Raw genomic sequence first — 15510 nt, 5'->3', positions numbered from 1 at the left:
CAGAGAAGAGTTCATTGAAGTTTGTAAATACTCCCTTAGCTATTTCAGCAGGCTGATTTAACTTCTTGCAGTTGTTGATTGTCAGTTGGACACTGACAGAGGTACTGTTTACACTAGCAGCTGCTTTGAGTGGTCTGTCTGTTCCGGGCTTTGCCTTACTGTTTGAAGTTTGAAATGTTAATTTGGCTGTAAATTGCTGGCAAAAGTTCTCAGTTCTCCTGCACGTGTTGTAGATGAGTACTGAGAACCAACTCCATTCAGAAGAGCTTTTAGGTGCTGAAAATCACCAGTTTTATCTCTACGTGTGTTGTTTCACTATGCACTGCTTCCTTCTCCAGACGCAAGTCGAGGTCTCCTTCCCCCAGGAGGAGATCATCGCCCGTCAGGCGGGAGCGGAAGCGCAGCCATTCTCGCTCCCCTCATCACAGAACCAAGAGCCGCAGTGCTACGCCTGCACCAGAAAAGAAGGAGGCAACTCCTGAGCCAGAGCCCTCTGTGAAACCAAAGGAGACTGTTGTTCAAGAGGCAACTTCAAACAGGTGGGTGCCACAGCTCTGCTGAGGATGCTGTATTGCTTCTTAAAGAATGGAAATGATCTTAACGCACGTTAAAGATGATCCTTCCAAGCTTGACTACAGGCAATGTCTGCTTCTTCTTGTTCCCCTAAGATGACAAGAGTATTTGTCTAAAAATTTTCAGTAGGATTTCTTTTTTCCTGTATAGAATTCTAAGGGCAGAATCCCGAGCTTCCACTGTTGTTTCATTACTCTGGGCGTCCTTTCTGCTTCTGACAATGTCATCTTGTTTTCCAGCAAGCTAATGCACAGCTTGGTGTTACTTTTACTTGCCTTCTGAATCATTGTACCGTATTTTAATTCTTTTCATGAGTGTTGAGTAGGATCTTTAACATGTAAGATGATGGACGAGGGAATGTTCTTTGTTGGGAAGCTTTGGTGCTAGCTTCTAAAATGTCGCTCTGTGGCTACAGCCTGTATGGGCTTGTAAATCAGTTTTTCTTTTTAATAGTGATATCCCAAAAGCTCCAAAATCTGAACCTCCTGTACCAGAGACAAAAGAAATTTCACCAGAACGTAATTCAAAGAAGGAGAGAGAAAAGGAGAAAGAGAAAACTCGTCAGAGGTCCCCAACTCGCTCTAAATCAAGGTCAAGGTCTCGGTCACGTTCTCCATCTCATTCTCGACCAAGAAGGCGTCACAGATCACGATCAAGGTAGGGCTTCTGTTGCCCTCGATGGCAGAGGTTGAGAACAGAATGGTTTTTCTTCTGGAGTCGCCATTTAATGTCATGCTCTCCGTTTAGGTAGTTGTGTTTTTAGTGATGTGAGCTGTGAATGTTTTGGGCCGGATGAGAATGATGTATTCAAGGAATAAACATTGTGGGGAGCTGTTGTCCTCATATTAGTTCATGAGGAAGGGGCTGCAGAGACTAATGGTGACAGAGTTATGTAGCCACCTTTTAGGTCTGATACTGAAGATTTTGCAAATTCCTCCCCCTCCTCCTTACTTTTTTCCCCTCTTCACTCTTAGAAGGTGTCTGCAAACGTAAAACCACCGATGGTGGCTGAATGCAGCGCTTGGCGTCGTAATTTAAACGCTACTTTAAGTTGGCAGTTGGAGAAAAGCAACGTCTCAATTCCCAGAGGAAAAGTGTTCCTCAAGTCTGAAAACTAGATGGTTGCTTTTCATTGGGGCTTATGATTGTGACAGGTCTTTCTCCCCTAGAAGGCGACCAAGCCCGAGACGACGGCCGTCCCCGAGGAGGAGGACTCCTCCAAGGCGAATGCCTCCCCCACCCAGGCACAGAAGAAGCAGGTCACCAGTGAGGCGGTAAGATTTCCCTTTCCTTCTTTTTTTTAGTTAGTTTTGGTGAATGAGGTTTATCAGAACTGTCTTGTTCATCTTTCTCAGCTCTGCCAGTAATGTGTGATTTGAATGATGTAGGAACTGCCATGTCATGTTCTGTAAGTGTTTTGGGGACGGCTGGAAGGACCATGACAGTTTCAAGAAGTGGCAACTGTAGGCCTTGAAATGGCTCTGGATAGCTCCCCCCTTAGGCAGATGAGGCATCATTTGGCTGTTTTTATTTCCCCTTGGAGAGAAATGTTAGAACAAGCCCTGGATTATATTTGTTGGGATTCTTTTTAATTATGACTCACCGTTCCATTACCTAAAGTTAAGTTAAAAATTGAACTTGGACTTGAAATGTATTTCTTCATGTTCTGGTTAAAAATAAGAACTCTGTAAGGTCTCCTCGTTAGTGTTGAAGGCTATATTTTTGATCCATGAGCAGCTATTCTGGTAGGAAGGCTCTGAGTTGCATTGTGGAGAATTATGTGCTCAGTGCAACGTCAAAACAGGGGTTTGTCTTCGTAGGAATAGAATAAATTCCTGTCCTCTTCATAGGAAGAGAACTGAGGCGATGCTTCCTGTGCACAACAGTTCTTCCTTTCTAAAGAAGGAACAGTTCTTCCTTTTTTCAAACAAGGGATGAGCACCTTTTTTGACTTTGTAAAGATGTTCATTGTGCACAGTTACTGCAAAAAAAACTGGGAAGTATCAAGCGTGTATCTTGCAAGATGTACAAGAGCTCCCTTTCAGCAAGTGTTTGTCTCACTCAAGGTAGGGTTTCTTTTTTCCAGGTTCTCAGGAATTCTGCAGCCAAAGGTGGATTCTGCAGGTACAAAGTTGCAACAGAACTTGCCACAAATTTTGCCGCAGAATTCTAGAGGCCCTGTCTTTTTAAAATGACAAAGTAAAGATGAAAGACTAAAACTTAAGGATGAATAAACAGGTTCAGAATTGTCTGAAATTTTTGCCTCCTGGTATAGAAACCTCTGAGCATACTTGCACACTAAACTCTGAAATAGATCTGTTTGAAAGGTGATTAAATCATGTGTGCTAACATGGAGAATCCTCTTAACCATCCAGAAGTTAGAGAGCCCAAAGGAAACTAATTACTCCCAGGAGAAAAGCTTAGTTGTAGCCTGTAGATTGGCAGAAAGCAAGTGAAGGTAACACTAACCAGTTTTTATTTATTTATTTTACTCACTGTAGTTTAAAAATAATGGAAAGGTTGGGTCTTAATCTCTTCTACAAACCAAGTGCTGGAGGCTGTTGGCCGTGTTTTGGAAGTGCTGCTGTATGTGGCTCTCTATGTGTGCTTGCAAACAAATTCAGTTCTGTGTTCGTGCTCAAGCATCTTCCTGGGCCAGGTCTAACATTGCCTCTGATTTACAGGAGGAGACGCTCATCAGCATCTTTATCTGGCAGTAGCTCTTCCTCCTCCTCCTCACGTTCCCGATCTCCACCAAAGAAGCCACCTAAAAGGCCTGTGTCCAGCCCTCCTCGTAAAACACGGCGGCTGTCTCCTTCTGCCAGCCCCCCGAGGCGGAGGCACAGACCTTCCCCACCACCAAGTCCACCTCCCAAACCACGCAGGTCTCCAACACCTCAGCAGTCAAATCGTGCAAGGAAAAGCCGTGGCTCTGTTTCACCTGGCAGGGCGTCAGGTGAGAAATGAGTTTCTTTCAGCTGCTTTGTCTTTGTGCTTCCGTCTGCTCGAAGGTGACATCTGCAGCTTGTTTGAGCAGAAAAGCACGCATGGGTTTAAAAAACAAACAAATTGAAGCAACTTGTTTGGTTTTCCTTTAGCACCCAAGCATAAGAGTACTGAAAAAAGAGAATCTCCTTCACCAGCACCAAAACCAAGGAAGGCTGAGCTGTCTGAGTCAGGTACGGTTCTCACTTGTCAGCATCTGAGTTGGGGTTTTTGGTCTAAGAAGTGTAGCAATAGAAGGTATTAGTAAAGTGCTGAGTGCTGTTGGTAAGCTGGCATTGAAATAAAGTTTTCAGAAGCATGAAATGATCATTGACACTGCCTCAAATCTTCCATCTGAGCTTTCCTGGAAAAAACAAAGCATGCCTGACAAACTATCAACTGGCATTACTTCTGTCTGAATAAGGCAAAATTCATTTTCAATTTAAATATTCTATCTGTATCTTTTCAGAAGAAGATAAGGGAGGTAAAATGGCTGCAGCAGATTCTGTGCAACAGAGACGTCAGTACAGAAGGCAGAATCAACAGTCTTCATCTGGTATGGATAACCTGCATTTCCTAAGCCTGGATTAAAGCTCCTGCAGGAGTTATCGTTCGGTTCAAACGTTCATTTTAAAATGATTTTGCTGTGTGCAGTGCTGTTGCAAACTTAGCTGCATATTTACCTACTCATAGTGGAGTAACTTTAATTATTGCTCATGCTACTTTCATTAAATAAGGCTTAATTCTTAGAGGTTGTGGCATGTCTCCTGTTAAGCATCTTTGAAAGCTTCACTTTTAAACTCTTCCTGTCACACACAAATGTTTCCCATGACTTCCTTAGTCTCTTACTGCAGGTTATTTCCTAAAACTTGGGCTCCTGACTTAATGTAGGTTTCTGTGCACATAATGTTTCTATGCATCACAGCAGATCATTTTTAAAACGACCTGACTGGTGAATTTTTAGGTGTAGAGTTAGTTTCTGCAGGTGTTGTTACCCAGCTCTGATGGGTTTGTCAGCTACAAATGAACACTTGTTGTTAACTGCTTCTAAACCAGAGGCTTTGTTTAGTGGGAGTGGAGGGTTAGTCATTTACACAGCATTATAACCATAGCAGTATCTTTGCAGCAGTCAGAAGAATTGTTTTCCAGGGGGTAACTCTTCTCCATTCATAGATTCTGGCTCCTCATCTTCATCTGAAGAGGAAAGACCCAAGAGATCCAACGTGAAGAACGGGGAGGTCGGTCGGCGCCGCCGCCATTCCCACTCACGCAGCCCATCTCCATCCCCACGAAAACGACAGAAGGAGCCTTCCCCTCGGTAACAGCTTCTTACTATGAGCACAGCCCCTTTTCTTTGACAGCTGTCCAGTTCATGTGTTTATTTGTCAGCAGTTCCCCAAAAGAACTGAATTGTGCCCTCAGCATAGAACTGTGCGAGCAGATAATCATTTATTTTCTCCAAAATAACTTAAAGGAGAAAAGCAGGGTCTCAGTGCTGGTTATACAGCAGGCTTCCTCTTCAGTGTTTGTGATTTGAGATGTAATACTGTAAAGCCCCTAGTGTGAACTAAAATACTGATGTAATTCTCTTAAAACTGGCCACCTTTGCTATCACTGAGGTAAGCTGGGCTTTAATACAGGCTGCTTTTTGTTCTCTATCCTTGAAGCATGTAGCAGTGCATGTCATGTGAGGGATGCCTGCTTAGATGGACCCTGGTTCCACAATTGTATTCTCTTGCTGAGAATTAATCTGTGGTGGTTGGAACGTGTTCATTTCTGCCTCAAATATTGGGCAGTTAGATTATTTTTTTTGTCTTTGTTTTGTTTTTCTTCCACTGCTGTCAGGATGCAGATGGAAAAGAGGTGGCAATCACCAGTGATGAAAAGGTTGGTTAGAAATTCATCTCTTTAACAGGATTTACATATGGAAAATCATTTGGCTCTTCTTTTGTTATGGATACTTCTTTCATTTGAATTTGCACAGCTCACAGTACCAACAGGAAGGAAATTCAGACTCATCTGTCCCATAAGGGTTTGGGTATTGGAACATTTCATTAACGGGGGGGAAAAAAATTCCAAGAACAAAAGAAACATTGCTGTGTAAAATAGAATTCAAAGACTTGAAACTATCTTGCAGTGTGCCTAAATTTGCCTATTGCCTATCATGTGAATACTTAATCACATTTAATTAGTGCAACCCTGACACTTAGGCACTGCTGTTTTCCCAGATCATTAAAGAATGTTGCTTTGAAGCAAAGCCTTACCTATAAAAATTGTAAGTAATTGCCTTGTAGAACAACGACCAGGCTGTTTGGAGTAAATGAGCCCTTTAATTCTTTATCACACTCATTTTATACTTCATCATTTTGTTTTATCTATTTGCTTTTGAGAATGAACCTTTTTTCCTTACAGAATACCAGTTTTCTTCCATTTATTAATGCCACAGAAGTGCACAGTTTATTCCCATTTCTCCAGAAGTTTGTATTAAACCTTGGAGAGGTTGTATTAAATCTTGGAGAGCAGAAAATGACTCATTTTCTGTGTAACTTAAAGCCAAATATCTGCAATTTAGCAGCCACTGTGATTGTTCTTAGCATCTCAAGAAGTTCTTCTGGATTTCAGATCCATAGATGAGAGATGTTTCCAAGAATGAAGTTTCATGCTGTTCACAACAATCCAGCCTCAGTACTTCCAGCTTCAGTACTTCCTTCTAGTACCTAAAAGGAGCCTAAAACAGGAGGGGAATCAGCTCTTGGAAAGGGGAGATAACAGCAGGGCAAGGGGAAATGGTTTGAAGTTGAGGGAGGGCAGATTGAGGTTGGATGTCAGGAGGAAGTTCTGTGCTATGAGAGTGGTGAGGTGCTGGAACAGCTGCCCAGAGAGGCTGTGATGCCCCGTCCATCCCTGGAGGTGTTCAAGGCCAGGTTGGATGGGGCCCTGGGCAGGTATTGAATGTGGAGGTTGGTGGCCCTTTGTGTGATCACAGAATCACCCGGGTTGGAAGGGACCCCAAGGATCATGTAGTTCCAACCCCCCTGCCTAGCAGGGCCACCAAACATACACATTCAGATCAGGTTGCCCAGGACCCCGTCCAACCTGGCCTTAAACACGTCCAAGGACGGGGCATCGTGATGGGTGAGGTTGGAGCTTCGTGATCCTTGAGGTCCCTTCCAACCCTGCCCATTCTATGATTCAGGCTGCTGCTGGCTGGAAGTGTCCAACTGTAGCAGGACAGAAACATTCTGAGCTCCTTCCGCACTGTACACCTAGCAGTCATATCACTGTGTGATGACAGAGCTGTTAGCTGGTCTGGCTCATCAGTGATCTCCCCTTTTATCCCCTCAGTAGCAGTTCTAATAGAACTAAAAGCACACAGATGAGATGATATTATATAGTGGAACGAGAGGAATCACCTCATGGCTCGGTTGCAGCTTTTCTGAGTAATCCCTTTATTTCTCCAGTAGGAGGAGGAGGAGCCCATCCCCCCCACCTGCCCGGCGACGGCGTTCTCCTTCCCCACCCCCCCCTCCCAGGCGAAGGCGTTCGCCCTCCTTGCCCCGCCGAAGGTACTGTGTTCTGGTTTTGGTCGTTTGGGGTTTGTTGGCTTCCAGCTGTGACCTGTAAAAAGAAGTGCTGTGCTGTTGGAAGCCTCTCTTTGCTGAGGGAGGTGTAGTTTTGCTGTTAAGATTTTCTAAGGTAGTTACGTGGTCTGCTTTGATTGCTGTACGAGGTACCGAATATCAAACTGTTCCACGAAGCTTGCTATTGAACAGAGTGCTAACTAAGTTTAGAGGAACATTCCTGGAATTTTTCCCTTTTTATGCACGCTGAATGACACTTGTAAGCAATTCCCACCCCTGCCTGGTACCTGAGCATTTATTTCCTTTGCAGGTCTCCATCACCGCCCCCACGCAGGCGCTCACCCTCCCCCCGGAGGTACTCCCCCCCGATACAAAGGCGATATTCTCCTTCTCCACCTCCAAAGAGAAGAACAGCTTCTCCTCCTCCTCCACCCAAACGACGAGCGTCGCCTTCTCCGCAGTCAAAGCGCAGAGTCTCCCATTCACCACCCCCAAAACAGAGGAGCTCTCCAGCTGCTAAGAGGCGCTCGCCATCGATATCTTCCAAGCACCGGAAGGGTTCTCCTTCCAGTAGGTCCAATAGAGAAACACGTTCTCCACCACAAAACAAAAGGCATTCACCTTCTCCAAGGCCTAGAGCTTCTCATACCTCTTCAAGCCCGCCGCCGCTGCGAAGGGGAGCGTCAGCATCACCCCAGAGAAGACAGTCTCCATCTCCAAGCACCAGACCTATCAGGAGGGTGTCGAGAACACCAGAACCGAAGAAGACAAAGTAAAACAATCCATCTTATTTCTTGTTGGTGTTTGGATTCTTATATAATGCGATGGAAGCAGTTAGGGCATCATGTGAGCAATGGCTCCATGTATCTTCAGGTTGCTCAAGCGCTGGAGGCGCTGCTCAGCTTCAGCTTTTGTACTGCTGAATCCTGAGTGGATTTTTCTGAGGTTTATTCAATAGGTGCTTTTAATCTGAAGTGCAGCATGGGGAGAGGCATTGAAGAGGCTGTAGAGTCGGAGGGTTCTGCTAGTAGCACAGCAAAGCACTGGGAGCAAGCAGACCAAAACTTAGCAGTTTTGTTCCTAGTTTTGCTTAAAGCAAAATGAACTTTGTCTTATTTTAAAGCTAACTGCAGAAGGGAACTGCTACTTCTTATCATTCATAAATAATTTCCCACCTGATTGTGCAAGACATAAAAATACCTCATGTTAGCAGTTGTCTGCAATGCGATTGCTGCTTTTGGGAGCAGATTGTCAGAAGCATGTGTTTGCTTTACTCCTTCAGGATGAAAAACTGTAGCTGAATGTTTGCACTCTTTCTTTACTGGATGGTGAAGTAGTGTTGCTGTTCTCTTGAGTTTTAATAGAGTTATAAATTAATCATATCAGGAAAGAAGGGAGCAATTACTCCTGACCAACAATAGTCTCACTGCTTAACACGCTATCAGATTGCAATATCCTTTTGCATTACAGATGCACACTGATGTAAGATCATTTTGCCCTTTGTGATATATGCCAGCACAGTAACTATTTTCTTTTTTTTTAAGTGGCTGCTTAATGAATTTACAAACACATCCATTCATTTGACTTGTGACACTTTTTCTCCTCTTTCATCTCTTATATCTCTAATGCTAGAATCTAAGTGTAGCTTTTCTGTTTCCAAGGGCTTCCACCCCAAGTCCACGCTCTGCCAGGCGGGTGTCGTCATCACGGTCTGCATCAGGATCGCCTGAGCCAGCTCCAAAAAAGCACCAAGGGCCTCCATCTCCTGCTCGCTCTCGTTCCCCTTCTGCCAACTGGTCACCTGCAAAAAAGACTAAAAGTCCAACTCAGAGCCCATCGCCTGCAAGGGTATTGGTTTGTTCTCTGGGGTTACGTGGCGTTGTTTTTGTAGAGGCTCAGTTGCTGAACTGAGTAACTTGGGGAGACTTTCCATAGTTACAAAATTAAATATTTGTAAGGCTTGTTTCAAGCTCTGACTTCTCTGAGAGTGAGGGAAGTGCCTTTATGTACATTTTAACTTCTGAAAGAAAGCACTTTCTCATTTCCTGAGGTTGCTGGTGTTATTTAACACGTATGTTCCACTTGTAGTGAGCTTAACAGCCTACGAAGCGAGGTGATCTTACTTGTGCTCAGCAGTCTTATTTGCCAGCTATTCATAATAGGAAGAAGATAATTTGGCCTACTTACCTGTTCTATGAATGTGCTTCCTAGGGACCTCTCATTTCATTCCTTTTGTTTTAGGGAGTTAGATTTCACCTCTAGTATTCATGTCTGAAGAGGTCGGTGTGTCATCACTGTCACACACGGATCAGGTCGGCCTGCTGTTACGTTCTGTGTTCAGCCACAGCGTGGCCACGTGCTGCAGATCTGCTGCTCAGTGCTGCTGTTGTTCCATTAGCAGTGGGAGGGTCCCATTCTGGAGGCACTCCGTTTCCCTCAGTATCAGGAGTTGCACGGCCCATCTGAATTGCCTGTGGGTTTCTTTTACCAGAGTTCAAGGTTCTTGGGAATGAGTTGTATCTGTTGGATTGTTTATTGCAGAATTCAGATCAAGAAGGGGGCGGAAAAAAGAAGAAGAAAAAGAAGGATAAGAAGCATAAAAAGGATAAAAAGCACAAGAAACACAAAAAGCATAAGAAGGAAAAGGCTGCAGTGGCTGCAGCAGCTGCTGCTGTGGCTGCAGCAGATACCACCTCAGCACAGGAAGAGCAGGAAGCAGAGACAGAACCCAAAAAGGTACGAGTTTGGTTCTTATGATGTAATGTTTCAGAGCCTGGTGTAAGAAAATAGATCTGAATGTCCACAGTGCTCTTGAGAGCAGACAGCAATCCTATTTCAGAAATGCAGTGTGATTGGGCCCCTCACTGCAAGAAAGATATTGAGGCCCTGGAACGTGTTCAAAGGAGGGCAACAAAGCTGGTGAGGGGTCTGGGACACAGGGCTGATGAGGAGAGGCTGAAGGAGCTGGGAATGTTCAGCCTGGAGAAGAGGAGGCTCAGGGGAGACCTTATTGCTCTCTATGACTGCCTGAAGGGAGGCTGTAGTGAGCTGGGGGTCGGCCTCTGCTCTCGTGTCATCAGTGATAGGAGCAGAGGGAACGGCTTCAAGCTACGGCAGGGGAGATTCGGGCTGGACATGAGGAAGTATTGCTGTTCAGAAAGGGTGGTCAGGCACTGCAATGGATCACAGGGAGGTGGTGGAGTCACCGAGCCTGGGGGTGTTCAAGGAAAGGCTGGATGCTGTGTTGAGGGATGTGGTTTAGTGGGAGCTGTTGGCAACAGGTGAACGGTTGAACTGGATGAGCTTTTAGGTCTTTTCCAACCTTGGGGATTCTATGATTCTATGATTTTATTTGATGCTTTACGCTGCTTGGGCTGCAGCCCTGCAGCTCAGCTTCCAGTTTGTGAAGAAATGCTTTCTTTTTGTTTCAAGGAGACAGAAAGTGAACCAGAGGACAACCTTGATGATCTAGAAAAGCACCTGCGAGAGAAGGCGCTGAGGTCGATGAGGAAGGCACAGGTGTCCCCCCCATCTTAGGCCGAATCCTTTGATATAATGTACATTTTATTTGGTTTGTACTCAGAATTCAATTTCAAATTGCTAAATGTGTTTGAGCTTTAGAATATAACATTTGTTGTAATAATTGCTAGGTTGAGGTTCACCATGTACAAAGGGCATGGATTTACATTGCAAAAGGTGTCCACAGTGTACTAGTGACATTCTTTCATTGACAGTCAACATAATTTCCTTTAGAGCAAGAGTTCTTAGAAGCAGTAGGGGTTTGTTTTGAAGGTTTTCAACATGACCATCAGCTCCCTGGTTTCTTTGAAATTCAACAGAGCCTTTTAGAATAATTTGTGAGGGTCTCATTTGACTTCTTTTGTATCCACTCACATTATGCTACTAACCTTTGTGGTTTGTAAGCCTGCCCAGAAGTAAAACCACTGCAGAATTACCAAGGAAGTACGTATATTTTAATGCTTTCTACAGTTGCCTGTACAGTCTCCATTAAAGCAAATCAAGAATAGCAATTTAGAGTGGTACATAAATGAAAGCATGTTGTTTACCAGGACACTGTGGGTTTATATCGATGTAACATGTTGATTTGGAACACTGGAATTTCATTTGTATTTTTGTTTTGTTTATTTTTTTAAAGGGCAGTTTCCATGATCAGCAGTCCCAGAACAATTCCTTCAGTTACCCAAATTCTGTTTGTGAGATGTCGTTGCCCCGTTCATAGATCTTGTCTCGTTAGGGTTCCTCTGAACGGTGTGAGCCACTTTCAGAGATGTGCTCTTTGGAAGTGTGAGGAACCTGAACTTTGGATATTGTCATGTTTTCACTGTTTTTTTGTTTTTGTTTTTTTAACTAAAGCTATATAAAGCTTGTGGATTAAACAAAATAAATTTCTAAATTTAAAGAGACCTCGCCTATTTTTATACGAACGCTTGGCTGAGCAGCTTTCTGTTGTACAGGGTGAATGAGAACACAGATAAGGCCTTATCTAAGGAATCCTGGTGGCTGGGAGGTCGTTGCTGTCCATTCTTTTAACTTCAAGTTCTGGTTCAGAAACCAAATCGGTTCTGGAGTCTGAAGCTGCTCTGGAAGGAGGGCTGCAGCCTGGTTTGGGAACCAGTCCTACCTCTTGGTGTGCACAATTAAGTGTAGTATCTAATTAGTCTTTTTATCTGATGTGGTGTGGGATCTTTAAGCAGAGCTGATGTTCTGCAGGTGCCCAATGGAAGGGCTGTCTTAAAAGCTGCTGCTTGCTGCATTTCCTCACACACAGCATGTTTTGTTTATTAGCCCAAGTGTACGTGGAATGCTGGAGTGCTTGTAACCACAGTTCATCAGCACTGCAGCGTTGTCACAACTGCCACCTGTTGTTGTGTGTGAGCAATGAACTGAAGAACCTTCTGGAGGAACACACCTGACCAACACATGGGTGATGTTTGGTGCTGTGACACTGCAGCCCCTGCCGTGTTTTATGTGAATGCACTTCTTTTGCCTTTGGAGGTTCTGTTCTTAGGGGTCTCCCCTTCTTTTTTTCTTCTGAATATCCATCCATAAGGAATAATTCAAGTTTGAAAGCAGCAATTCGATATGCTTTTTGAGGAGTGTTTCACCTCTGAGTGGAATTTAGCTGAATACTTTGATTCCTTCCTACTCAACCAGACCCCATATTGCATCCAAATCCTTGTCAAGGGGCAGCAGGCCTTCCTTTCTGAGTGAAGGCACCATTTCTCACTGTTTGCAGTGCTGCTGTGTAGATACTTTTAGTACAGAATCACTGTGAGCTTATATCCTTCCGTGTTGGCGTCTGTGCTGTGCAGTTCTGCAGTGCTGAGCTGTTGGTTCGTGGCACTGGATTCCTTCCTCTCTTAATGATTGTCTCAAACAGACGAAGCATCATCCAAAGTCACGCTGATGGTGATCTTTTACCACTCAGTCTCAGTTTAAGCTCTTAGCTCTGTACCTCAAGCCTTTTATCTGTAGCCATGGTGCTGCAGCTCCCAAGGCGACCCTGCTGGGCACCAACAGCATCACAGCATCCCCAGCATGTGGCTCCTTTTTGTTCCGGATCTGCTAATAGTGTGCATTGACATGTGAGTCAAGGCAGCCCTTCTGAAGTGGCAGCTGGATACGTTGCTGCAACAGCTATCGCTGTGCAGAGAAAAAGAATAATCAAGGCTTAATTGGGTTGTAATAATTGAGCTAACAGTCCATGGGAGTGAACGTAAGGATGGAATGAGTCACTGACAGCTTGATATCTCTGGTTCATAGTAAAGAATGATGTATTTGTTGTGTCAACACACAGGAAACAATAGCAGGTGTGTTCAATAACTTAAAGTCCATAGGAACCCACTGTAGGACTGAATTTTTCCATTTGTGTGGCTCTGGGAGATTTGCCTGTGAGTGCGTGGAGCTCTTCCCATGCTTTGCCACAGAAGTTCTGCTCTCAAAGGCAGTTGTGTCAATGTTCAGGGCAGAGTCTGCTCTTCTGCTGTGTAAAATGCACAGAAATCTGAAATCTGAAAGGCATTGATCTGTATCTGGGCTTCATTTCCAGGCAGTGATGTTGCAGGAGGACGGTGCTCACCCTCAAACTTGTGCTGGGGATTGTTTGCCTGCACAGCTTTGGGAGAAGGAAATAAATAGCAGTCAAAACACCAGTCGCAGTGAAGCAGATGAGAAAGTTCTGTTTTGTTTTATCCACCACTGAAATGGGAGAAAGGGGAAAAAGAAAGAAAGGGGGTGTTTCACTACATCCACAGCTACATCTCTTAACTGCAGAGGGAAATGCTGTGGCAGTGCCACCACTTCTGAGCACTGATGTGGAGGAATTACCTTTGTCACTGCTGTGCTATTTTTGTGATGAGGCAGAACTGTGGCTGTGTCACTGCTTAGTAAAGCCTCTGCAAGTTCATGTGCACCGATGCAGGGGGATGAGGCGAGAACAGTGCACGAAGTGCACCATCACCACAACAAAGCTGAGCTCTTTCTTATTTATTTTTAATCCCTTACAAGCACATGAATGACTCTTTCCATTATTTATGCTCTGGGAATAAAGGATGCTGTTCTCCCAGGCTTTCAGCTTCAGCTCTGCTCTATGGTGAGGGAAAGCAGCCACATCGCTGCCACCCAGGAGAGAGGTGACTGCGTGGAGCTGGGCATGGTGGTGTGACTCCCCCCAGACTGCATCCATCCATGCAAAGCATTCACCACCAGCAGGGCTGGATTAGCAGGATAACAGCAGGCAGATGGTGTGGACCTTCCCTACATAGCAAGGCTTTGCTATGCTGCCAGGGAGCCCCAAATCCGCCGCCCCCAGGTGAGCACTGACCCTTAAGGACGAGGGGCAGGTGGGGACGATTTGGGTTTGTCATCTCAAAATGCACATTTCTTTTATTAACGAGGTGCCATGGTGTCATTTGAATTTCAGGGTCCCACTGCTGTCACCTGGGGTGGACATGGAGGATCCTGAGGTGGAAGTGCCTCAATCTGGGGCTCCAAGCAGTCGTTGTTATCACAACCTCACAGCACTGCCACAGAAAAGCCACCGTGCTTAAAGAGGTGATGATTACAATTGCAAAACCAAATACCTGTTGCTTAGAACGACCAGAATTTCAGCTCAAGCAGGCAGAGCGTGTGCTGCAGGCAGCAGGCTCAGCTGTGGGCAGTTTGGAGCTCTCTGCCTGCTGGATCACTGCTCACCCATCCCTGTGGCTTTGGGTTCACGCTCAGCTCTGTGCCCGCTATGGGGTGTCAGGGAGGTGGGGCAATTCCTGCTGCTGTGTTGAGAGCTGCCAGCACTGCAGTACAAATAATTGCATCAACAAAACGATCTCTAAGTCCTCATAGCGCTGTGTGACCTTTGCTTCTCGTCCCCAAATGGATTTCCTTTTCTTTTCTCGAGGCCTTTGGAAAAATCTGGCTCCTTCCATGGTGACTCAGAGAGGAGGAAATGCGATCCCTGCTCCGTGTGCCACCCCCAGGACAGAGCAGTGCTGACACCATCAAAGCCTTTACCCAGAGAAGCTCTGGGAGGGCTGGGGCTGTTCCTTCCAGGTGTGCAGGTGGAGGAGATCTGGAGCTCTCAGTGCCCCTCGTCTCGGTCCCATCCTCCCAAGCCCTGCCTGATCAGATCCCCTCTCAGCCTTCTCTTCTCCATTGTGAGGACGGATTATCCCCTGTCTGCAAAGAGTAAATGACTTTGTGGGCACAGGGATAAGGAAGGTTTGGTGCTGGCTTTGCTCCGATGTTTACCTACAGAGCGCCTGGTGTCAGTGCTGTCATTGGATGGGTGCCCTGTGGTGGATGGAGGGCTGCCCCCTCTGCACACCAGAGCCATCAGAGCGCCCATCTGCAGGCAGCCCCAGAACAGAGAAGCATGGAAGCACGAAGCACGGAAGCACGGATGGATCACAGCATTGCAGCTCAGCTGGGTTGGAAGGGACCCCAAGGCCTCTTGGCTCCCTTTGTCCCTCCCATCCCCAGTCTGCAGGGGAGGCTCAGAGCCATTCCCCTTCCCCAGTGTTTCAATGGCGCCGAAGGGAGCGAGGTGGGAGCTGTGCACAGAGCAGCGCTCCTGTAACTCCGTGCAGGGACCCGACGCAGTGCAGACAATGCGTGCTTTGTCCACGTCTGTTCTCCCAGTGCTGTGAGTGCAAACACTGAACGCAGAACGCGTTAATTACCGTCCAGCTCCCCGGGGAAAGGCCCATATGCCAACAACCAGAGCAAAGCATGGGAAGCGCCGCGATCGTTAAGTGACGCCGAGCTGCAATTACTTCTTGATGAACGCTTCCTAGAAACACACAGTGGAGCAGCACCAAATGTGAGGCTGTGCAGAAGAGAAGAGAGCAAGAAA

General features: G+C 45.7%; 1 protein-coding gene across 5 annotated transcripts in view; it reads left to right on the top strand.

Moving 5' to 3' along the window:
- The window catches only part of SRRM1 (serine and arginine repetitive matrix 1), a 17348-nt gene extending 5785 nt beyond the window's left edge, over positions 1–11563 (top strand). For 3 of the 5 annotated variants that reach the window (XM_048969165.1, XM_048969169.1, XM_048969168.1), the window contains 13 exons: positions 339–539; positions 1027–1230; positions 1743–1847; positions 3258–3529; positions 3672–3752; positions 4028–4114; positions 4732–4876; positions 5404–5445; positions 7020–7124; positions 7450–7911; positions 8801–8987; positions 9681–9875; positions 10572–11563. In XM_048969165.1, the coding sequence (XP_048825122.1) occupies positions 339–539; positions 1027–1230; positions 1743–1847; positions 3258–3529; positions 3672–3752; positions 4028–4114; positions 4732–4876; positions 5404–5445; positions 7020–7124; positions 7450–7911; positions 8801–8987; positions 9681–9875; positions 10572–10676 (2191 nt within the window). In that variant the 3' untranslated portion in view covers positions 10677–11563. The remainder of the gene's footprint in view (positions 1–338; positions 540–1026; positions 1231–1742; positions 1848–3257; positions 3530–3671; positions 3753–4027; positions 4115–4731; positions 4877–5403; positions 5446–7019; positions 7125–7449; positions 7912–8800; positions 8988–9680; positions 9876–10571) is intronic. The other 2 variants (XM_048969167.1, XM_048969166.1) reach the window with 2 other exon arrangements.
- The last annotated feature ends 3947 nt before the right edge of the window (positions 11564–15510 follow it).

The sequence above is a fragment of the Lagopus muta genome, chromosome 23 (genome assembly GCF_023343835.1).
Source record: "Lagopus muta isolate bLagMut1 chromosome 23, bLagMut1 primary, whole genome shotgun sequence".
Classification (NCBI taxonomy): Eukaryota; Metazoa; Chordata; class Aves; order Galliformes; family Phasianidae; genus Lagopus; species Lagopus muta.
This window is presented reverse-complemented; position numbering and strand designations above follow the sequence as displayed.